Source organism: Enoplosus armatus, chromosome 21 (genome assembly GCF_043641665.1).
Source record: "Enoplosus armatus isolate fEnoArm2 chromosome 21, fEnoArm2.hap1, whole genome shotgun sequence".
In the NCBI taxonomy this organism is placed as follows: Eukaryota; Metazoa; Chordata; class Actinopteri; order Centrarchiformes; family Enoplosidae; genus Enoplosus; species Enoplosus armatus.
In genome coordinates, this window is record NC_092200.1 from 17,531,970 (window position 1) to 17,554,416 (window position 22,447).

At 45.2% G+C, this 22,447-nt stretch overlaps 2 protein-coding genes across 2 annotated transcripts in view; one reads left to right on the forward strand and one right to left on the reverse strand.

The window, feature by feature from the left end:
• Window positions 1-1,480: 1,480 nt before the first annotated feature.
• Window positions 1,481-6,312, reverse strand: aoc1 (amine oxidase copper containing 1). Its single transcript, XM_070928425.1, has 5 exons — window positions 6,285-6,312; window positions 4,239-5,777; window positions 2,828-3,116; window positions 2,205-2,337; window positions 1,481-1,750 (listed from the first exon to the last, which is right to left on the reverse strand). Exons 1-5 carry the CDS (start codon window positions 6,310-6,312, stop codon window positions 1,481-1,483), a joined length of 2,259 nt encoding a protein of 752 aa, XP_070784526.1.
• A 2,604-nt stretch (window positions 6,313-8,916) lies between these two features.
• Window positions 8,917-22,447, forward strand: part of sspo (SCO-spondin) — a 69,504-nt gene continuing 55,973 nt past the window's right edge. Inside the window, exons 1-26 of the mRNA XM_070928572.1 lie at window positions 8,917-8,969; window positions 9,181-9,390; window positions 9,840-9,922; window positions 10,096-10,266; window positions 10,451-10,674; window positions 10,895-10,997; window positions 11,537-11,695; window positions 11,912-11,997; window positions 12,236-12,361; window positions 12,802-12,958; window positions 13,307-13,559; window positions 13,653-13,794; window positions 13,929-14,079; window positions 14,708-14,880; window positions 15,147-15,365; window positions 15,470-15,635; window positions 16,262-16,529; window positions 17,763-17,994; window positions 19,166-19,260; window positions 19,340-19,596; window positions 19,704-19,838; window positions 20,137-20,339; window positions 20,508-20,635; window positions 21,451-21,560; window positions 21,699-21,848; window positions 22,260-22,353. Of these exons, the coding sequence (XP_070784673.1) occupies window positions 8,917-8,969; window positions 9,181-9,390; window positions 9,840-9,922; window positions 10,096-10,266; window positions 10,451-10,674; window positions 10,895-10,997; window positions 11,537-11,695; window positions 11,912-11,997; window positions 12,236-12,361; window positions 12,802-12,958; window positions 13,307-13,559; window positions 13,653-13,794; window positions 13,929-14,079; window positions 14,708-14,880; window positions 15,147-15,365; window positions 15,470-15,635; window positions 16,262-16,529; window positions 17,763-17,994; window positions 19,166-19,260; window positions 19,340-19,596; window positions 19,704-19,838; window positions 20,137-20,339; window positions 20,508-20,635; window positions 21,451-21,560; window positions 21,699-21,848; window positions 22,260-22,353 (4,148 nt within the window). The remainder of the gene's footprint in view (window positions 8,970-9,180; window positions 9,391-9,839; window positions 9,923-10,095; window positions 10,267-10,450; window positions 10,675-10,894; window positions 10,998-11,536; window positions 11,696-11,911; window positions 11,998-12,235; window positions 12,362-12,801; window positions 12,959-13,306; window positions 13,560-13,652; window positions 13,795-13,928; window positions 14,080-14,707; window positions 14,881-15,146; window positions 15,366-15,469; window positions 15,636-16,261; window positions 16,530-17,762; window positions 17,995-19,165; window positions 19,261-19,339; window positions 19,597-19,703; window positions 19,839-20,136; window positions 20,340-20,507; window positions 20,636-21,450; window positions 21,561-21,698; window positions 21,849-22,259; window positions 22,354-22,447) is intronic.

Consider the following 22,447-nt stretch of genomic DNA (forward strand, 5'->3'; position numbering starts at 1 on the left):
TACATGAGTCTATACAAATGTAAACCTGTAATATTTTCAGTGTTCAATTTTTACATTTGTTCATCAATTTCAGACGGCCCAAAAAGTTACAGAAAGATTTCAAGAGAACCGCGAGACAGCATGAGTGAAACAACATTTCACACAGTTATTTGGACGTTGTTGCGCGCGCATAACTTATGAACTTATAAATGATTGAACGGTGTTGCGTTTACTGCTTTCCTATAGTTGTGACGCCAAGACCATCATTGCCTTGGGAATAGCTATAGGAATGCTTGTTACCCCACTCACATTGTTTTTTGTTCCCTTCTAACGGCGTCCATCCACTCATGCACGCATAGCTTTCATATAATCCCTCTTTTACCATGCGCACTGTAAAACATCAGCACACACTTGTAAAGTGGGGTTTTAGATTGTGAAAATCCTGACGACAGTTGTTGGCTGGGTTCCTTTTCCCCCACTCCAAAAACACTCGTTATTTACCCTTCACACCAACCAACTTTGCAACTGCAAAATCCGCTCTCCCCAAGCACTTCTAATTAATTTGCGGGCTAACACAGCCCCCTGTGTGTATGAATCATTGTTTAACATAGAAGGAAACTATCAAAATCAAATCCAAAACACACAATATGATCAAAGCAGCTTTAATTTGGCGCTTGAGAACTGCAAAGGGACATTGCTATGTCAGGAATGCGCACATAAAGGACAAAGCAGTTACATGTACTGTTGATATTCCGCACATTGTGTCACATTGTATGTAATGTTAGGTTTCCAGGGGCAATGGCGCAGACAGGAGGTATCCTGGACTGTTTGCGGGGAAGGATCCGGAATCAGGCTGTTTGCTCTGTAAGGCCTGTTGTCTTTCCAGTAAAAACATTCCCGCCCGGCGGGCAGGCAAAGCACGCTGAGAGCCAGCAGTTTACCACAAGCAGGGCGGATACAGAGCATCCTGCATCCTGGATGCTCGCTGCTGCTAAACCTCAGCCATGGAGACTCAACATAGGATTATGGGAGCTCTCAAGACCCCCCCCCCCCATGACCCACACCGCCTCCCCTTCCTCCTGCCAGGTTACATGTGTGGTTTCATTTGGAGGGGTACATCTTTAACATTAAGAAGAACTATGTGTATAAGTCCATGTTGTTGCATTTGACGCAGCAGGAAAGGTTGGAGAGAAACAGGGAACAGGTCAGACATACAGACATAAACTATACATACAACAGGCATCATTTATGAAAAAAGTGTTCACAATATCAACTCCCTTTTTTAGAACGTCCCTCTTGTTTATTTTCATTTCTACATGGATTTAGTTGTGTTTGTTTTTTGAAAATGTAGATATTGCAAAGAATTCTCATAAGGTTTTGACATTGTTAGACATCACTGAGAATAAAATCTTGTACTCCGAGTGATTGCTATTAATCTGAGATCGTCATTGTACAATTTACTTAAATGGAGCAAAAGTTATGTTTGGGCTAAAATACACCTCTAGACTCCCGCATAAGTGCCGTTGTAAAAGAATGGTTTGTCCGTCACACAGGAACCTGTGACCTCCGGTGTCCATCTCTGGACCTGGGGCTTGCCGTCTCGGCCCGGCCGGACGATGACGGTGCTTCTGGATGCCAGCGAGGGGTCTTCATCGAAGAAGTTGAAGGGTCGGAGAAAGAAGCCCACCGAGTTGCCAGGTGTTGCCGTGTTGGGGATGTCCTCTGAGTGAGGCACATGCAGGAAGCCGACTGTCACCCAGGCAACCAGGTCCTGCGCACAGCAAACATTACATGAGAGTCTTTAGAGTGGGACACATAACAGGTGGTTTTTATCTACTTGCAAGTGCAAATAAACCAAAATGTCAGCATTGGTGAGTTACCATGATGGTGAGTGACCAGAACAGAGCAAACTTAAACCACTGACGTAACTTCTCAGAAAACCACCCCCGCACCCCCCCGCAAATGTAAACTCCTTTGACTCCTTTGACTTTGACTTTGACTCCTTGCACCAGTAAAAAAGGGACGGTCATTTTGCTTTAATCATCACTAACCTGTCAAATCTCCAAACCAATGCGACTAAAATGGCAATTGAAATAAATTACAGATTTAAATAATGTTATTAAACGATTTTAAATGGGGTGTGTTGGAGTTTTCAGTGGATGGCTTTGTGACATGCATGAACAGGTAATGGTAGAGGTGTCTGTATTAATGCTTCACTACTTTACCTGGTTGACTATGTCTTCATTGTTGCGGATGTAGTCCTCAAAGGACACAACAGGTTCCCAGGGGTCATTCTGGGCATAAATGCTGCTGCTGGTGTCTTCACTATCTTTATGACGAGTCACAGCCAGAGGATACCTGCAGAGAGACAGTTCGCCAGTCGATCAGTTTTTACCACTATCTGTAACTGTGACACCTGTCTGGAAGATGATTCATACAGAAAAACCTCTCATTTCAAACGTGGGCCGTATTTGAATTTTGTCCGACAGAATTTCTAGCGCGCACTTTACTTCGATAGCCCAAAGGGGATTGTCCACTATGAGGTGACAAACGTTCAAACAAAGGGTTGTTTTGCTGTTTGCTGGCGCCTCTGTTGACTCCCAAGCCACAGCTCTACTTTGACCCGATTTCTAACCAAACTGCCAATCCAGAGATTAACCTCTTCAACCCCACTGATCCTCCGTTGGGTCAATCATTACAAACAAATAATGGTATGTGTGCGAACTTTGCCGGAGATCCCAATGTGTCCAAAGATACCAAATATGACTCTGAATTTGGGGGAATGTATATAAGATGATGGACAAGACATCTGGAATGATAAAAAAACATAAAAAAAATATTTTATTACCTTGACCAACTGATGCCATTTTCCTCTCTCCAGCCTCTTGGAAGGACACTGTGGGCATGTGAGTTATACTGAATACGGTAGCCCTTCTGGTGCCCCCATTTATTTTTCTCATTGGGGTTGTTAAAGTGCACGTAGCGGGGGAACTTTTTGCCGAAGCGGAAAGCAGCCGATCGCTCGGTCTTGTGCTCAGTCCTGTGGAGTTTGGATTGGACGATGAAATTCTCGGGGCTCCAGGGATTTGTGAAGTTGACTAATTTCAGATCCAGCGTCTCAAAGCTGTTCCCTCGACCTGTGTCACAGTGAAAACAACAGAGTTGTCAGGAGAAGTGAGATGTCAAAGTATAAGCACTTAATTTAAAGTCGCCAAATAACCCAAGCAGACGCAGGGAGAGCAGCAGACTCCACACAGAAAGGCCCTAGCTGGCTGGCAGGTTCGAACCCAGAGCCTTCTTGCTGTAAGGTAACAGTGCCGCCAAGCACAGGTGAAAGCCCAGCATCCGAAGTCTCCATTGCTAATTGTTTCAGCAGAGTTGAGTTGAATACACTTTAAAAGTAGTAGAGGTGACAGACAAGTTTTACAAGATCAAGCCTTGATCACAGATAGCCTCGATCACACTTTTTAAAAGAGCAGTTACACAGGCTCGATGGGCCAAGACTGTCCCCTTTATGACAGGGTAAAGTCCGGAAAGCCATTTTATCTGGACTGGCATCAATAAAAGACTTGGTCAAAACTACGTTTCTGCGTGCCCTTTTTCTTTCGTCTCATTTCACCGCCTTCACGGGTTCAAATTCAATTCAAAGCACCTTGAATTGCCCTGTTGTTGAAAGGTGCTATACAAGTACATCTGTCTTGCTTTGCTTTGCTTTGCTTTGCTTTGCTTTGCTTTGCTTTTGCTTGCCTTGCCTTGGTACAAAGGGAATGATTAGTCACCACTTTTCTTTGAAGACCACACTGTGGGTATGCTTGTAACCCATTGTCTTCTCAAGTATGGAGATTGGAAAATATTGTGTGATGTGGTTTTCACAACCTAAATGTTATGTTTATTGCCAGAGGTTTTCTACAAAATCTTCACATGGCAACGACAGTATGGAAAATTGCGGTTATGGCAAATAAATTATTGTTAAGGTATGGTTAAGGTTAGGAAAGTAAAACATTTGAATTTGAATAGTGGGGCTATGACAGGATGTGAACTTCGGTCTCCTATACACCAAAGTCTGACCCAATATACCCTTCCATTCCACCTTGCTACATAAAGGACAAAGCTACACTAGACATAAGTCATGAGGTGTAGAATCATCTAATTCATAGGATACTAGGCTGACCTTTACAGTACAGACGGTCACTGGTCAATAAAGATTTACTGCTCTAAAATGGACTTTAAAAACAAGGTGATTGTACCATAACACTCACCAGCAATATCCAAGTCCACTTTATAATGGATGAGGTGTGTGTGCAGGTTACCCAGCACATAGTTGTACACCTTGCTGCCGTAGTGAAGTCCGTTAGGTGTAAAGAAAGTGGCGTGGATGTATCCGGTAGCGCTGACTTTTGCCTCCACCACTCCATTCTGGTAGAGGAGGAAGTCCCAGATGTAATCGTAGTTGTAAACCGTCGAGGTTGTCCGCATCACCAGCACAGTGTTTTCCAGCCCTCCATAGAAGTTATATCCCCCCTGGAAGTTGGAGTTGAAATGCCTTCTCAGAGGCATAGCAGTTGTCATCTCAAAAATGCAGAGTGCGTTTTTGTGGCGCACAGGTTTGTCCGTGTCAAAGTAGTGGTAAAGGTCAACAAAGGTGGCGATTTCTGGACAGTCGATTCCTGGCGCCAGCTCAAAGGTTGAGGTGCCCATTGCCCAGCCAGCATCGATGTACTTTGTTTGCATGGCCGCGGGAGTATCACCAGCATAGAAGGCAATAGCTTCTTGGAGGCTTATCTCATAGGCAATCCTTTCCCCATTAAAACGGAGGTCAAAGACTTGAAGTCCAGCTGATGAGCGGACTCGGTAGGCGAAAGACCATCCAGCATATTCAACGAAATTGCGGTCCACGTGATAGCGAGGCCCCTGCGGCTCCACAAGCTTTGGCCCATGGATATTGGTGGGAGTGTTGCTCTGACCCCGGGGGATGTAGGTGGAGTAGAGGTCGTCGACGTCATGATCAGGTAGTTTGACCTTCTCCACGCCTCCTGATTCATATTTGTCTACCAGTTCCTCGACACTGTCAAAGTACATGCTGTTGTACCAGACCTTCTCCACAGTCCACTTTTCTGGATCCAGGTCCTGGTGGTTGATCAGTACCTCAAACCCAACTGGGTGGATGAAATAACCCTCCACAAACTTCTGCAACATGATCCAGGTTCTCCTCTCACCTGGACCCAGCCCACGGGGGGCTATGTCTGAGAACGTCAGGCAGCGGTCAGAGCAGTTAGTGAAGGAAAACCCGCCTGTGGTCTCAAACAAGAGCTTGTGAGCCTTAGTTGTGATCTTATTGAGGATGTCAGTAATGTGGTCATACTCTGCAGCAGTAATAGGCCTCGACTCAAACCGGATAGGCCTGTCCCCCTTGAACGTCTTGACTTTGTGGGACTTTGGGGACGGCAGAGGACTAACAATGTACTCAGTGATGTTGGACTTGGTCTGATTCCCAAACTGGACAATCACACGGGCTTGACGTGGGGGTTTGGCCTGACCACGGTCCAGAGCTCTCAGGGCTTCATGCTTCCTTGGCAGATAGAGTTCCATCAGCAGGATGCTGTTCTTCTTCAGAGTCTTGCTACGAGCGTCGGTGAGCTCCATCTCTGGAATACCATGCAGGTAGGCCCGGACGGCTTTCATCTCACGCACTGTGAGGTCGGCAAACATGGGGGCACCATGATGAGCCCAGTCTCTTGATCTGGAAGCGCTACAACCAGCCAAACAGACCAGCTGCAATAGACAGAGAAGCCTCATGGCTGCAATATACGGAGAAAAGAATATCCAGCATGAATTTAGAGAATGAAGGAGAAAAAAACATGTTGAGTGAAATCTTCAAAATCTTGTATTCAGCAGTTTGACATAGCAAATTTCATTTTCACCCCCTTTTTATAAACTAAAGAATGAAAAAATAGGCCGATCTCTCCACTTGGCTCACCTCTGTTCCTCTTCTTCTCTTCACAGCATGTATCAACCTCCGCTATAACCCACTCACAGTCAGCATTGTCCCCTCTCTCTGCTCTCTCTATTATGCTGCACTGTTTGTGCTGCACACTTGCGAGATAAACTGGACTCTCGTGTCAATTTCAAAATTCAAAACTCCCACCAAGTTCTCAACGCAATTCGTCACATTCTTCAGAATTGATTTGCTCATGCTTACATAATAGCATTTATGTAATAATTATGTAATAATTATGTGACACATTATTACTTGGAGTAGTCCCATGCTTCCTTGAGAGACACTTGCAGCAAATAGTGCAAGCTACTGTACCTGCAGTCGTCCTCTTGCTTCATGCACCTTTGTCAAACAGGATTGATCAGTCCAGTCCCCTTGCTTCAGCGATTGGAGAAAACTCTCTTGTGGAAACACGGCTCAATGGACTGCTGCTTATATTTAACCTCCTACTTTGCAGTGACGGACGCTGATTGGCCAAGAGTGGGTTGTAAATATGATGAAACTCTTTTTTAGATAAACCTGCAGAAGGCACTTTGTTTGTATAGCACCTTTCAACCACGAGGCAATCCAAAGTGCTTTACATAAGACATAAAAGGCATTGTAAAAACGTACACAAGTGAATATGATTAAAAAAGAGTGCAATGCAAGATATTAATATATTGCTCTAATCTGAATTCAATAAAAGGCAGTGCCAGACATGTTGTAATGTTCTAAGAACTGATTTAAAAGAGCTGTGAGTTGGAGCGGACCTCAGGTTTTCTGGGAGTTTGGAATTGACTGCACTTCATCAACAAAAATGAATATGTCAGATACCGTCAAGGGGCCTCTGGCTCTCTGGAGGAGCTTGTAGCATCATCCAGGGGAAAATGTGTCTTAATAAGCAGCACAGTTCAGATCTATTCTTTTTCATCTGTCTTTATAGCATTACAGACTCATATTGATTTTGATTGATTCTGCAAAACAATTATTGTATGAGGAGGAACTTTGCCCTTTCATTTGGTCCAAGGGATCACTGTATGAGGCCCAAGTGACATTCAAGTTAACCATTAAAGACTCCAGTTGGTATTGAAATGAATATATGTGGTCTACTTTTACGTTGTGTCAAACATTTTTCTTTCTGTTGTTTTTGAGCTATTGAGATTGTGAATTCGATATCTGAATATTGAATATTGTGTTACAATTGTGGAAAAGGTATTTTAGTCTTGGTCATGTCACCTAAAGTGGGTTCTTTTTTCACACATAGTGCTGTGTATTACTGACTGCACGCTGTGGGCGAATCAGTTTGAATGTCAATTGTTGCCATTTCTTTTCATTTTTGATTGTTTTGCACCAGGCCTGCTACTAATGGCTTCTCTCTGAAATTTAGGTGGGCTATTCAGGGAGGTAGGGTCTCGTGCAGATGTCTGTGTCTGCTTAATTTATCTCCTCGCCTCAGTTGTAATGCACAGAGCAAATGTCCATACACATTTTTGCTAGAAAAGGACCAGGGATGGCAATGTCTGTCTGTGAGTCAAATTTGAGCTTTTCCGGTAAAATATCTCCATTTGGTAACCCCCTGACTTTTTGGTTTTTAGTGAAATGTCTTCACAACTATCAGATGGATTGCCATGAAAATTGGCACACACCTTCATGCACCCCACAGGGTGAATTGTGATCATTTTGGTAATTCCCTGACTTCTCATCTAGCACCATCAGCGGGTCAAAATGTAAATTTGTCCAGTACTTTGGTTTATGACTAAATACCTTCGAATTGAATTCCCATCAGCCTCAGCTGTACTTGCAAAACTACGATGGTGAACATTACACCTGCTACCACATGGCACCACTGTGCGGAAGCACAGCCTCACAGAGCGGCTGGCATAACTGCAGGCTGTAGAGAATGTAAGGTTAATATATCCTGCACCTCCAAACTCCACCTCTTCCTCCATCCACACTCCTCTCACCCTTCTTCCCACGAATGATGATGTCGTATTGAACTAACAAAGTGACTCCAATGTCTCCAAGGCTGCAATGGGAAGTTAACTAAAGCAAAGAAGGCAATCATGACACCCTCTTTTGCTTATACCAGTAAAGCAAACCCTTGTGACATCAGCTTCTCCTTCCTCTCCTCGGGGCTCAAGCTAAGGTGTACTGTGGTGACAGCTGTGTTTGAGCCTCCTCGCCCCGGGGTCAGGAGGTCAGACTTGGGATATTGGTGAGTCTGAAAGCCTTCAGTTCCCATGTCTGTTGACACGCTTCATTGAATAAATGCCCCCATCATCCTTCCCGAAACGCCTCTCTTTACAGGATTAGGCTCGGGCAAACATCTCTTTATTCTGTGGCCGGGGCTCCACCACCCCCGCCGTCGCCTGCAGCCTCCAGTAATGTTTGAATGGGCGAGGACAGGGGATGTGTCCGTCACGGGTCCGGTGACCAACGCCCGTCCTCCCAGCTGTGACTGTGCCACTATTATCCAATGGCAGCAGGTTCAGATGCTACTGTACGTCCCATGAGTCACCCCCCGCATTTAAAACCCTGCATCTGGGGCTCCACTCCCCCCAAAAAGGCAAAGTATCACTTCACAGAGGACTATATGACATACTGTTGGACAGAACAGAGAGAAAAATAGTGGCAAAAGAAGGACAGTGAACCCACAAAAAAATACTGATGAACAAGTTAAGGACTTTTTCCCAAAAACACTTCAAAGGTACGTGCTCCTTTTGTTAACTGTAGTAGGATTACAAAATGTCTATATTCAATTGACTATTCTCAATTGGTTTGATCAATTTATATGGATTGTTGACGACTTGTATTATTAAAAGCCACGAAGAATGTCTTCAGCTGCCAATAAAGTTGCTTTTTTTTATTTTTGAGCCTTCAAGGCAACATGAGTTAAAAATTGACATAATCATTTTTTTTTTTTTACAAGAATTTTAAGCACAAACATTCAGGACCAGAGGACCATGGAGACACTACTACTGACTCTGATTGGGCTGCAGACAGTGATGGGAATGGGGTGAGTATGATTCAGACCAGTCAAAGCAGGATTAACCTCATTTCTTGCTGACTAACTTCGTCTGTTGCTGTCTTGTGTGTGTGTGTTTATACAAGTAGAGAGACTAAAACCTCCTTCTTGACCTTAGAATTCAGGACCTTGAAACCTAAACTTAAAGCAACATGAACATGAAGTGTTAGAGAGGAAATGAAATCTATGTATCGTGCTCCAGACACTGGTGCGAACACACGGCGGAGGAGAGAGTGGAGCGGGTCCTGTCCCCGCGGCTGCAGCATGAAGTGAGCTGCTCTGAGGTGTACCAGTACAACACCCAGGGCTGGAGGCTAGATGTGGACAGGATGCGCATCAAACACGGGGGTGATGATGGCATCGCGCTGTACTACAAACAACAGGGCCCCGGGGCGACTTGTTTCTTGTACAAGTAAGTGGAAAAGTTGAGCAATTGTCAGTCTGTTGGCCTGCCTCTTTTGTCGCTAAGGTTCGAGGGGTTTCTGGTAAACCATTAGGAGGCTCAGACGGGGATCACTCAGCGTTTTCAGCTCATTTCAGGGGGTTTATCGTAAGTTCAATCAGACGAAAAAGTCAAAACATTTGCACGGATCACATTTTCCCTAGCGTTAATGTACATACGTGGATGTTACACCCTCCTGGTGAGATAAATTGACAGTTAATGCCTTCATAAAAGTGAGACATATCTCAAAACAGTGCCTAATGGGATGTTTCCTTTAGAGGTAGGTTTGGTCACCTGGGGCACTTATTGTGCTTTTGAGGGTGCACAGTATCAATTAACTTGGGCACCGATAGACAAAATGAATGCGGAAAGTATTGTGAGTAGACTGACGATTCACCTGATGTGTCTGTCGATCTCAGACCCCCAGAGGTGGAGAGCCAGAAGGTGAACAAGACGGTGAGGGCATGCTGTGAGGGCTGGGGCGGACCGCGCTGCTCTGAGGGTGAGGGGACGAGACACCGCCAAATTAGCATCGTGCTTATCTCACAAGTGAAACGAAACACAATATCAAGAAATCACGTTTGATATATTTAAACCTAGAAAGCAATTTTCCTTCTCCCTATTTACCTCCCCTTCACCCTTTTTCTAACCTTTTGCTTGTCCTCTCCCCCCCAGGTGTGGGTGTGCGTGGCCAGTGTTACTCTACGTGGAGTTGTGAGGAGTTCCCCGGTGTTCACAACTCCTCCCTCATGCACATGGAGCAGTGCTGCAGCAGCCTGTGGGGGCTGAGCTGGAAGAATGCCTCCGACCAGACCTGCTTGTCTTGCACCTACACCCTCCTTCCTGGTCAGAGAACACGCACGCGCGTGTGCACGTAACACCTGCCTCTTTTGGGTGTTGTTCAAGCATTCATTTGTGACACGCACTTAATGTATTTCTCTTTTTCTCAAGCCCCTCTTTTATACACTGAGAAGTGACATGACAGGAGGGATAAATTACACGCACTACCTCCCCTCTCCCTCCTCTCCAGACTCCCAGTCCTCCCCTCTGGTACGCGGTGGTCTGCTGGGGAGCGTCAGGGTGCCTCAGAGCTCGGCCACCTGCATGTCCTGGGGCGGAGCCCACTACCGCACCTTTGACAGGAAGCACTTCCACTTCCAGGGAAGCTGCACTTACCTGCTGGCCTCATCTACTGATGGCACCTGGGCCGTCTACATCAGCACAGTCTGTGACGGGAGAGGAGACTGCAGTAAGGTGGGAAATATGGCAGGTTGATGAAGCAGTATTATTAGTGGCATATTCTGTATATACCCACCACCAGCTGTAATGTTGCATTAGTTAGTATAAACAATGGGAGTAACATTGTGGAGCTTAGCTGGGTGCCAATGACAGCCAGTTTGGCCTGTGGCTTTGATGTGCGGTGATGGAAACGCCTGCTTGTTTTGCCAACGCGCCTGTGGCCCTCTGCTTTCAGGCTTTGAGGATGATGCTGGGTCTGGATTTGGTTTCAATTCGTCACAGGAACTTAACGCTGAACAACCTCCCTGTTTCAAATGGAGAGCCTCTCTTCCAAAACGGTAAACTATGTCCCGCCGTCAGTAAAGCTCTCTCTCCGTTCCACTTCTCGTCTGATATTTTCAACCAGGCAATATGAGACGTAAAATAAGAGAAAATCCTGCTTAAATCAAAAAAATCTACATTTCAAACATTTTAGTTCTTAATGAATTGATACATAAATTAAAGTGTCTTACTGCATCATCACAGAAGAAGACCATTTTTCATCTATTCGAGAGTTCAGTGTAAATTACAGTATGTTTTTATGTGAAACTTAAATCCCTGTTTCTTTCCAATTTGCGTACAAGCAGAACATTGCTTGCCGTATATATATATACCTGCAATTATCAGCTGCATTTTTACATTATCCTCTGATTCCTCTCAACTTCATATCCACTGACTAAGTACTTGGACGGATGGATGGATGTATGGATGTGCATACTGGGTGACAGCTTTGCCTTCTCTATAAACACTATTCACTGACCTTATATATAAAAAAAAAGAAAAAAAGAAATGAAATGTTGTTGATCAGAAATATTGCGCATATTTTTACTTCTTACAGGAGTGAGTGTTCACTGGCTCGGGGACTTTGTGTTTGTGGAGAGTGGCCTGGGAGTGAGAGCGAAGTTTGACCTGAGCAACACAGTCTACCTGACAGTGACCGCCGAGCACCTGGCAGCCACCAGGGGGCTCTGTGGAGTCTACAACAACAATGTTGATGGTGAGGAAAGTGCAATAGATTCAATAGACGCAAGCGCGCACGCACACACACAAACACACACACTCTGTAGTCAGGTACTGTTTTTTACTGTCTCCAATCCAAGGTTATTTGCCCCCCATTTTCTCTTGCTACGACCTAGACAAGCTAACTCTTTTTAAGTTTTAACCTTCAACCTTTGCAATGCATCAGTAACCTATTTGTGTCTTGGTGCCATAGATGATTTCACCACAATGGGTGGAACTGTGTCCCAGTACGCTGCCAGCTTCGGCAACTCATGGAAAGTTCCTGACCAGCACAATGAAGTACTGCCCTGAATACGTTGAATGAGTATTTCACTTTTTTTTTGCAACGTTATAGCTTGTTGTTGCCACTGTTATAATAAAAGAAAAAAAAAAAACACCATCTGGTTGTAGGAGATTCATGGTGTCAGCAGTTGTTCTCGGTGTGAGGGCAGAGTTCTGTGACACTTCTATTGTATTTAAAAGAATATGGCGGCAAAAGGCGGTAATTGAGTCTCTCTGTGCCCCATGTTTCCCACAGGGCTGCAGCGACGCGGCTGAGCTCGGTCACAGCTGCGATGTCTCAGGAGACCCTGCCTTGCGGAGGCAGGCAGAGTCAGTGTGCAACCGACTGCTGGAAAACCCCTTCGCACACTGCCACCCCCGGGTCAGACACCCCTGATACGCATCACATGGTCACATGGCATTACCAACATCAATGCCAATACACTAAAATGAATGTACGATAGATAGAGTGCGATAAAAGTCTGGTTAGTAGTAGTTATGAATTAAGACATGGCTATTACTTTACTTGTCACCCGTTATTTAAATTGTAACACATTGTAGTGCATAATATGCGCGTTTGCATATCCTGTTAATGTATTTTGTAAAGATTCCTGGTCTGTTTATCTTTGCACATGCTACACTGTCTCTCAGTAAGCCTGTATAATCAATAGTGTGCATCTCTGTTGATTAAAGCCTGATTAAAACCCTGTGCATGGATTTGTCCATTTCTGACTTTGGCGACTCCTTTCACATCCTTTGATGCAGGTTTTACTGTTGAATAACCCCGGAAATGACACGTTTGTGTCTGAAATTGTCTTTCAGCTGGACCCAGCAGCGTACATAGACACCTGCCTCTACCTGTACTGCAGCCTGCCGCCCAAAGAGAGGGATTCGGCAGTGTGTGACACCCTGGCCAGCTACGCCCGAGAGTGCGCCCAGCAGCACGTCGTCATAATGTGGAGGACAGCCGCCCTCTGTGGTGATGAAATATGACGATTTTAGGGTCCCGTTGACTGAGTGAGCGAAGGGCTTCGACCCTGTGATGCTCCGATTTTAGATTAGACACATTTGACATTACGACCTTTCTCATTAGCTACGATTAGCCAACATAAACTACTGATCATACCAGACCAGAAGTACAGGCTGTAGTGACAAAACCCATGAGTATATTGAGCAAAGCTGTGTTTTATTTGCTTTATGAGTTTAACTTTTCATTTGTAACAGGAAAAAAACCTTTTTAAATGGATAGTTCATAACCCTAACCTGGAAGAAAAACCAGTATGGTCCTTTAACCCCGTTTCCTCCTGTTTTTCCTCTGTCTTTCCAGGTCGTGTCTGTCCCAGAGGTCAGGTGTTTTCGGACTGTGTCTCCTCCTGTCCCCCGAGCTGTGCGTCTCCCCAGCCCCCGGGGCCTGCTGCAGCCATGGGGCAGTGCAGGGAGGAGTGTGTGGGGGGCTGTGAGTGTCCGCAGGGCCTCTACCTTCACCAGGGCCTCTGTCTAAAAAGAGACGATTGTCCTTGTTTCCATCGCAGACGCACCTACCAGACAGGGGACATGATACAGCAGAGATGCAACACCTGGTGAGGGGAAACAGTTTGAACGGTCCTCTGTATTTCCTCTAGATCTTTCAACCAGGCCCATTCCTCTCTTTCTGACTCTCTCATCCTTCCCAGTGTGTGCAGAGCAGGCCAGTGGCAGTGTACTGGGGAGAAGTGCGCAGCCCAGTGCAGCCTGATGGGGGCGCTACAGGTGACCACCTTTGACAAAAAGAGGTACTCACTACAGGGAGGAGACTGTCCCTTTACTGCTGTCGAGGTGAGATGCATAAAATGCAGCCGTGCACACAGTTACATAAACTATGGAGATGCATTTGTGTGTGTGTGTGTGTGTGTGTGTGTGTGTGTGTGGCAGCCATTTATCTTTTGCCATTCTGTTCTGTCTGTGTTCAGGACTTTGTTGACAGGAAGCTAGTGGTGAGTGTGCGCTGTGGAGAGTGTACAGCGGGCGGAGGAGGAGGAGGAGGAGGAGGAGGAGGCCTGGGTTGTCTCAGGGAGATGTCAGTCACAGCACTCCGCACCACAGTCACCATCACAGACACTGGTGAGTTAGTCAGACACATTCATTCCGTTGAAGAGTATCCCCAGATCAGATCTGTGGGTGGGAGAAGGTGTCCTCAAATCTGAAGCCCTGGTTTTAAATTACCAATGGGTCAAATGACTCATGTCTAATGAGTACCTGTAATGACAAAAAAACAACAACACAGAAAATCACCCGACTCTGCAGTCCCCCCCCCCCCCCCCCCCCCCCCCCTTTTAGCATCTTTCAGCTCATTGTTTTGATTGTAAAAGTCCCACACAAAACCCTCATATACCCACTATGGCAGACAGACAAAATGAATGACTGCTAAAAAGCTAACCTAGAGGTGAATGAAAATGTATTCCCTCTCTCTCTTTAAATGATTAAGTTATTGATATTTTTCTAAATATGGCATTTTAAATTGTTCCTCGAGGGTATAGCTTGTTTTGTTGAAAATTCTGAGAATCTCAGTGAACACTGGTGCAGTGTTGCAGTCCACTTTAAGTTCTTCTGAAAAACACATCTAATTTAATTTATTACTAGAAGTTACAAGAACGTATACTCTAAAAATACCCTATTGTGAGAATGTTTTTTTTTTTTTTAATGTATTCACAGCCTTCAGATTGCTTACCGGTGGTATTGTTACTTCCAGGTACAGTGACATTGAATGGACAGAGGGAGCTGTTGCCTGTGGTGACGGGGGACCTGGTTGTGCGTAGGGCCTCCTCTTCATTTCTCCTCGTCCAGACGTTTGGAGCCCAGCTGCTCTGGCACCTAGATGGACCTTTGGCCTTCATCACCCTGCAACCTGGCTTCGCAAACAAGGTGACCTTCACGCCGCTTACGGTTCGTTCACTTGTGCCCTTTTTGGGTCTCAAAGTGGTTCAAACCAAATTTTAAGTGTAGAACTTGCACCTGCACCGTTTTGAGTCTCAAAACGTGCGGCACTACATTTAACTACAGGGGAGGGATGCAAAATGGCCATGAACTGAAACTGTATGATCATAATAAAAGAAACAGAATCTTCAACACTAGCAGTGCGTGGAATTGTTCCTTTGTCTGAGCTGAAAAGTGCAAATGCTGTATCCAAGGTGCGTGGCCTGTGTGGAACGCTGACGTGGAACCAGCGTGATGACTTCATCACCCCAGAAGGAGACGTGGAGAACAGCGTGTCATCGTTCGCAGGGAAGTTCACAACAGAGCACTGTGCTCTACCTCGAGGAGCTCCGCCCGACCCCTGCACCACCTACACCCAGAGGAGACAGTACGCAGAGACAGTGTGCTCTGTCATACACAGCCCCATCTTTCAGGTAGCCCGCATGGAGTGTGTTGAATCTCCTGCCGTCTCAGGAGTGAGTTCGTCTCCTTCCGCCTCCATCTCTTTTATTCACACGTGCTCCTCCCTCCCTTGTAGACGTGCCATGACGTGGTGGAGAGGGAGCCCTATTTCCGCCTCTGTCTGTTGGAGGTCTGCGGCTGCGCTCCACAGAGGGCCTGTCACTGCACCATCCTCACTGCCTACAGCCGACGCTGCGCTCAGGAGGGCGTAGAGGTCCACTGGCGCAATCAGACCTTCTGCCGTAAGTAGGGGGGCCATTGGTCGAGTGGTGTTTCAGGATGTCCATAAGTGGTTACTATGGCAATATGTAGAAATGTGTTTTCTCAGTGAAATCAGTGGAAGGGACTACAGATTGGTCATCTATTGGTCATCATTGCATTCATTTTATTTGTTTGTTCATTCATCTGTCCTGTAATCTCAGACACCATTGATATGTTTGTGATTGGTCCAAGATACAAGAAATACAGGACTCAACTGCGGCATTGCCCTCAGGTGTGGAGTCACATGACTTGGACCCAAGTCAGAGAAAAAACGACTTACAGTATAACTTGACTTTTAACATCACCAACTTGTGACTTCACTTGGACTTGAGCCTCGTGACCTTTATGAAAGTCTTTGATGGCACCAGCAGCAAATCCAGAGACAGCTCAGACATCCAGACTAGTGTTCAGTTTGTTGGCCAACTTGAAGTCCAACAAGGAACTGATCTCACAGATATGTGGAGGAAAGGAGGCTTAAAGCCAGTGCCTGTGTTGTTGAGAAACCCGCAACAGAATTTAGTGTCCTTTAGGTGTCCACCTTTCAAGCAATAATTGCAAACCCTATGTTGCCTTTTTCAAAACTCTACCTCCTCTCCTGCATTCCCAGCGGTCCAGTGTTCTGGGGGTCAGGTGTACCAGGAATGTGGCCGGGCCTGCGGGGGCTCCTGTTCAGTGGGCTGGAGCTGCGATGAAGGTGGTGGTGGTGGTGGTGGTGGTGGAATTGGTCTTCGGATGTGTGTTCCAGGTTGCCAGTGCCCGCCAGGACTAGTGCAGGACCACCAGGGCCAGTGTGTGCCCATCACAATGTGCCCCTGTGTGCAAGGAGACAAGACGTACCTGCCCGGGTCTGTCATTCAGAACAACTGTAACACCTGGTATGTATTTCCTGGGATTTCACAAATCTGTTCAAATCAGGTACCTTAATCTTAAGTATAACCAAACCACAACTACTTAGAAGATCAGCTCATGTCACAGAACCTTCTTCGACTCTTAATGGCAGAATTTCACTGCAGTTAAATATTAACATGGCTGCACAGATGCAGTACTCTTGCAACAAGGAGAGCAGACATACTAAACCTGCCAGAAGGAAACATCATGATAGAGGTTATTTCAGCACAAGTTCTTACTGACCCACTTGCATAGATGATTTTTTTTTTTTTTTTTTTTTTTTTACAGCGCATCATAAAAACAGCCCTTTCTCTTTTATGGCTATCTGCATGCTGCTTTTATCGTGTGGCAGTTGTGATAAAGAATCAGAGGGAGTAAGCATGTTTTTCTCCATTGTCAGTAGAGCACAGCCACAATATAATATTGGCACAGTTCCGTGAGCATGGAATTACTCTGGTATTTTTGAATGAGCCTTGATCCCGTGGGGTGAGCAAATCTAACTCAGATCAAGTGCTAATAAAGTCTTCAATTCCTGAAACAGACCGTTCCTTTGAAGATCCAGTGCAGTCTGCGAAAGCACTAACAAATCTCACAAATGCTTTCGAGGATGAATGTTTGGATCTGACTGCATCACCCTGTTAGTATATATGAGAGCACGTTATCTGCGTGTGAGGCCCCTGGTGGTGCAAGAGCTCTGATGAAATCACTCTATGATCCTGCTCCCTGATACAGGATAGGTTGATTTCATTGCATCTTTTCACTACATAACCACAGTGACCAACACTCTGTGGCTCTGACTTATCTGTTAATAAGGGGGCACTAGAAAGCTCCTGATTCATTTGTTCCTCTCTGATTTTTTTTTTTTATATCATATGTGCATGTTTGTGTGCGTCTGTGGATTGTTCTTCTTTCTTTTTTTTTTTTTTGTGCATGACTCATTTTAATTGTAACTGCTGAAATGTGTCCCTGCACTGACCATTGACCCGATTAATTGTTACAGGGGTAATTATTACACTAATATAAAATATGACGTACAATGCATCCATTCACCTTGAGTGCCTGTTGATTCCAGGGAAGTGATTTTCATCACACCTTATAACATTTTACAGCGACTGTTTAGTATCTGTAAAGTGAGACTTTATTTGATCCATAGTAAGGTATCATTGCTCAAGGGCACTTTTGCACATGTTACTCCGCTCACACTCCCCTTTCCCTCGCAGTGTGTGTGAGCAGGGGCGCTTGAACTGCACCCGGGAGCGCTGCGAGGAGGTGAACCAGTGTCCAGGCTCTCTGGTCTACTCTCCGCGCTCCTGCCTCCTCACCTGCTCCAGCCTGGACCCTCCCGGCCAGCAGCAGCAGCAGCAGCAGCAGCAGCCGGGCTCCGGTGTTGCACAGTCGAGCTGCAGAGAGCCCCTGTCTGGTTGTGTCTGTCCCCGGGGATCTGTGCTGCTAGTGGGTGAAAACTCATATAGGACAAAGGATGTCTTTTTGAAATGTGAAATGTTGAGAGTGAAGACCCTTTTTGTCATAGCAGGCAGAGCACAGGTGTAGTTAATATCGTTATTAACGGTGGCTCTGTTCCATTACAGTGTTCTAGTGAGCCATACAGTGACCCTGCTGCTGGTAAAGCTAAATGTAACGCAGCCACTATTAAGGCAATTAGTCCCATGTGTGTTTTTCCTTACATCAAATGTCCAAATATCTTCCATGGAAAAGGTACGCCGTTTGCTTAAGCCTGCATTAATACAGCAAACAGTTGCTTATTTACACATCCAACAGACAGAGCAACAATGGCATTCACTTGGAGTCGTCATTAAGTCAAATATTTACTCTTATTATAGCTCCGTTTTTGGTCCTCACAACTCCTGAGGGAAATATCTGGCTCTTTAGCTGCCCCGCTTCGTTCACCAGCTAGTTAGCTAACGTTAGCTAGTTGGCTAGTTGTTAAGTTAGCATACAGTCAGGTTTGTCTGAGCAGTGAGACTGGAGCAGAGACAGTGAGGCTGTGCTAAAAGTCTGCTAAAAGACTTGAGGTGCTAAATGCTAGCTGCCATTCGAGCTGAACTACGTAGATAACGCCAATGAGAACGTTAGTTCTCTGCGGGGTTTAGCGACATCTTCCACATGTCAACGTGACTCGTTTAAGCCACTGTTATAATGTTTTTGTATATAGTAGTTTTAATGGCGTGCACGCTAATATTGAGTTATAGGAGGTAATAACTGTATTTTTTTTTTAGTTTTCTTTTTTTTAAACTTTTGATGGAGCTAGGCTAGTAATTTCTTCCTGCTAGCCTGTGCTGTAAGCTAGCTGTGGTTTAACATGGCCCAGAAATACTGGTATTGTACCTTTAGTTTCAATAGTATCTTTATCATTTCTCTACTTTTTTTTTGGTCCATTTGCCTTTGGTAATACTAAAATGTGTGATTAAATCATCAAATCTTAAATGTATTGTTATAATGGAGGTGTGTGTTATTACATCCAAGACACATTTGTAGGGGAATGAAATGTGTTATTAACTATTAATTAAGTGGAAACACAGATGATAGACACCTGATGTCATGACCCCATATGGCTGAGTTTTGACTATTGTAACATATTATGTCTTCTCCGGGTTTGCCTCAGGGAGATCAGTGTGTTCTGCCAGATGAGTGCCCATGCCACCATAATGGTCGACTTTACTACAACAACGACACCATCACTAAAGACTGCAACACATGGTAATGTATGCAGTGGTCTCGTAGCATCACATCTCTTTAACATGTCATCATCTCAACTATACTCGATTCATTCCCGCAGTGTTTGTAAGGAGCGCCGCTGGCACTGCAGCCAGTCCACCTGTGCCGGTGTGTGCGTGGCAACTGGTGACCCACACTACGTGACATTTGACGGCCGCTGTTACTCTTTCCTGGGCGACTGCCAGTACGTGCTGGCGAGGGAGACCAGCGGTTTGTTCAGTGTCATGGCAGAGAATGTGCCCTGCGGGAGCACCGGGGTCACCTGTACAAAGTCGGTCACCCTCAGCCTGGGAAATACCATCATACATCTGCTGAGAGGTAGGAGGGATGGTGCTATAGGGAAGCAGAGGCCGATGATCCATAGGCACCACAGATGTGTTAGGAAATAGTTGCTTGAGGTAAGCTGTCTTGTCTCTGTCCTTTAGGTAAAGCTGTGACAGTAAATGGGATGCCAGTTAGTCTACCCAAGTCTTACAGTGGCAGTGGTCTGACTTTGGAAAGAGTCGGCCTGTATGTCTCCCTTTCCTCCCGACTGGGGGTCACTCTGCTATGGGATGGAGGTAGGACACGTACATATCAACTTCTGCAACTTTCATGCTCAGGGTCAGGTGTCTCTGTAGACTGTCATTTGTTCATTCATAGATCCCTATGATAAGGTATGTTTTTTCTGTTTGTTATCATTATTGCCAAAAATGTGATTTTTCTACAGATTTTTACATTTTCATACTAAACATTATCCATTATTATTATAGGAGTTTACTATAGGGGCAAATAGCATTGCTTATGTCTGTGGCTGTAGATACTGGTTAATTAACAAATCAGTGGTAATGTCGTTATCATTCGACATGTTGTCTCCAGGTATGCGTGTGTATGTGCGTCTGGCAGCCCACCTGCGGGGTCGTGTCGGGGGCCTGTGTGGTAACTTTGATGGGGACACAGAGAATGACTTTACTACACGGCAGGGCATCGTGGAGTCTACAGCGGAGCTGTTTGGAAACTCCTGGAAGGTCAGCCCCTCCTGCCCTGACGTGGCAGACCAGGACCTCCGAGACCCCTGTGCTGTGAGTACAGGACAAACACATGCACTTGCAGGGACATTAGATTTGGACTTAGTAACTTAGACAATGTTGCAGGTCCAGTTTTGATGATAAACTGTCTTTCTCTGTCTTTCTCATACACACACACGCAAAAGCAAACTAACTTCTCTCTCTTTGTCTCGCTTTGGTCAGCTGAACCCCCACAGGGTGAACTGGGCCAGGAAAAGGTGCGCAGTCCTGACTCAGGAGCTCTTTTCTCGGTGCCACCCCGAGGTACCATTCCAGCAGTATTATGACTGGTGTGTCTTTGATGCTTGTGGGTGAGTGACAGCACTGATCTACACTGGGTATCTGGAAATTGTCTTTTAAAAATGTGTGATCTCCTATGTACAGTACCTGCGATCCATGCAAAAAATGTTTCAGTGGGAAGAAATTGACGTATATTTCTCAACATTTCTTGCCCTGTGCACATGCCCATAACTCAGAAGATATTGCAAATGTGTGAAAAGTAAGACTGTCTGCCGATGGACAATATTTTGCTACAATCTCATGAGCTTGTTGTGTGTACCATGCTACATTTACTTAATTAAATTAAATTAAATTCAGCTTATCGTACCAAAATAAACTGTATTTGTGATTAAAATCACTAAAAACTTTTCCTACCTCAGAAAACATTTGCAAAGCCTTTATTGACTGTTTTGAAATCTACATTGTTAAGATTTAAACTGGCATTTCTCTCTTTCATCTTTTATTGGTATATTGGTACCACTTGTGGTCCACTACTGCCACCAACTGGGAATATGCATTACTGCCTTTCATTCAGCAGAAATGTGAATTTCTCCATCCTCGCGCACAAGGCGTGCATGTGCTTCTTTGTATGCTTGTTGGTACACAAACAACAACAGAGCGTAGCATCGAAACATTGGCACTAGTGCTATAAACTGTACAGAGTTCTCTTGAGTAGAAAGGATGTAATGGTAGTTTCCATGGTGAAAGTATCCTAAGCATAAAGTATCCTAATCACTCTTTAATGTTTATATTTTCCCATAACATCATTAATCTTGAAATTGTGTCCGTGTAGTAATACTTATGATGACATGTCCATACTATGTTATGGTTTGTGTGTGTGTTTTAGCTGTGACTCAGGTGGGGACTGTGAGTGTCTCTGTACAGCCATTGCTGCCTATGCTGAAGACTGTAACCGCCGAGGGGTCTACATACGCTGGAGGTCCCAGGAGCTCTGTCGTATGTCAAAGACACACACCCACACTCGCACAGTCAATCCTCTGCACATGCACCTTTACTCTTGTCTTTACTGTCTTTCTGTAACTTTTGCTTTCTGTCCTGGTCTTGCCCTTGGTCTTGGTTCGTCTCGTGCTGCAGCTCTGCAGTGTGAAAATGGGCTGGTGTATGATCCCTGTGGTCCAGCCTGCTCTCCCTCATGTCCCAGTGTTCAGCAGAGTCCACACTCCCAGTGTGGCGCTCTCTCCTGTGTGGAAGGCTGCTTCTGCCCTGCTGGCATGGTCCGACACGGTAAAACAAATTTACCACTTAGCTCCTTTGTCAGATCAGTGGTTCTCCTTGACAAACACTTGACATGACGTGGTATCTTCAAAACCTTTCAATACATATTTCCCAGAGGAGGCATTTTTGGTGACTCCCTGACATTTTTTCTAGCACAACCAATAGGCCAAAATATCAGAATATAATGGGTAGCTTTCACTGAAATGTACTGAGCACATTCATGCTTTCTAGTAGATGAACCCTTCCTGTTTTACACACACCATGAGCTGTACCATCATTCTACCCTTGCAAACAAGATGGCCCAAGAAGAAAGGCTCTTGATTTTAATTACCTATGTTCTCTTGTCTTGCACCACCCTCAGGACAAACTTTCTTGCCTTACAACTGGCAAAGCTCTAAGAGTAGTTTTTCTGTTCTTCAGGGGACAGCTGTGTAGTTCCCACTCAGTGTCCATGTGAGTGGGAGGGCTCCATGTTTCCACCTGGATCTACCATTACTCAACACTGCCAGAACTGGTCAGTCAATTGAAATGCTCTTGAAAGTATACCCCCCCCCCCCCTTTTTAAATAATAATCAAAATTGAAATCAGAAGGGATTCTTTGCCTTTGT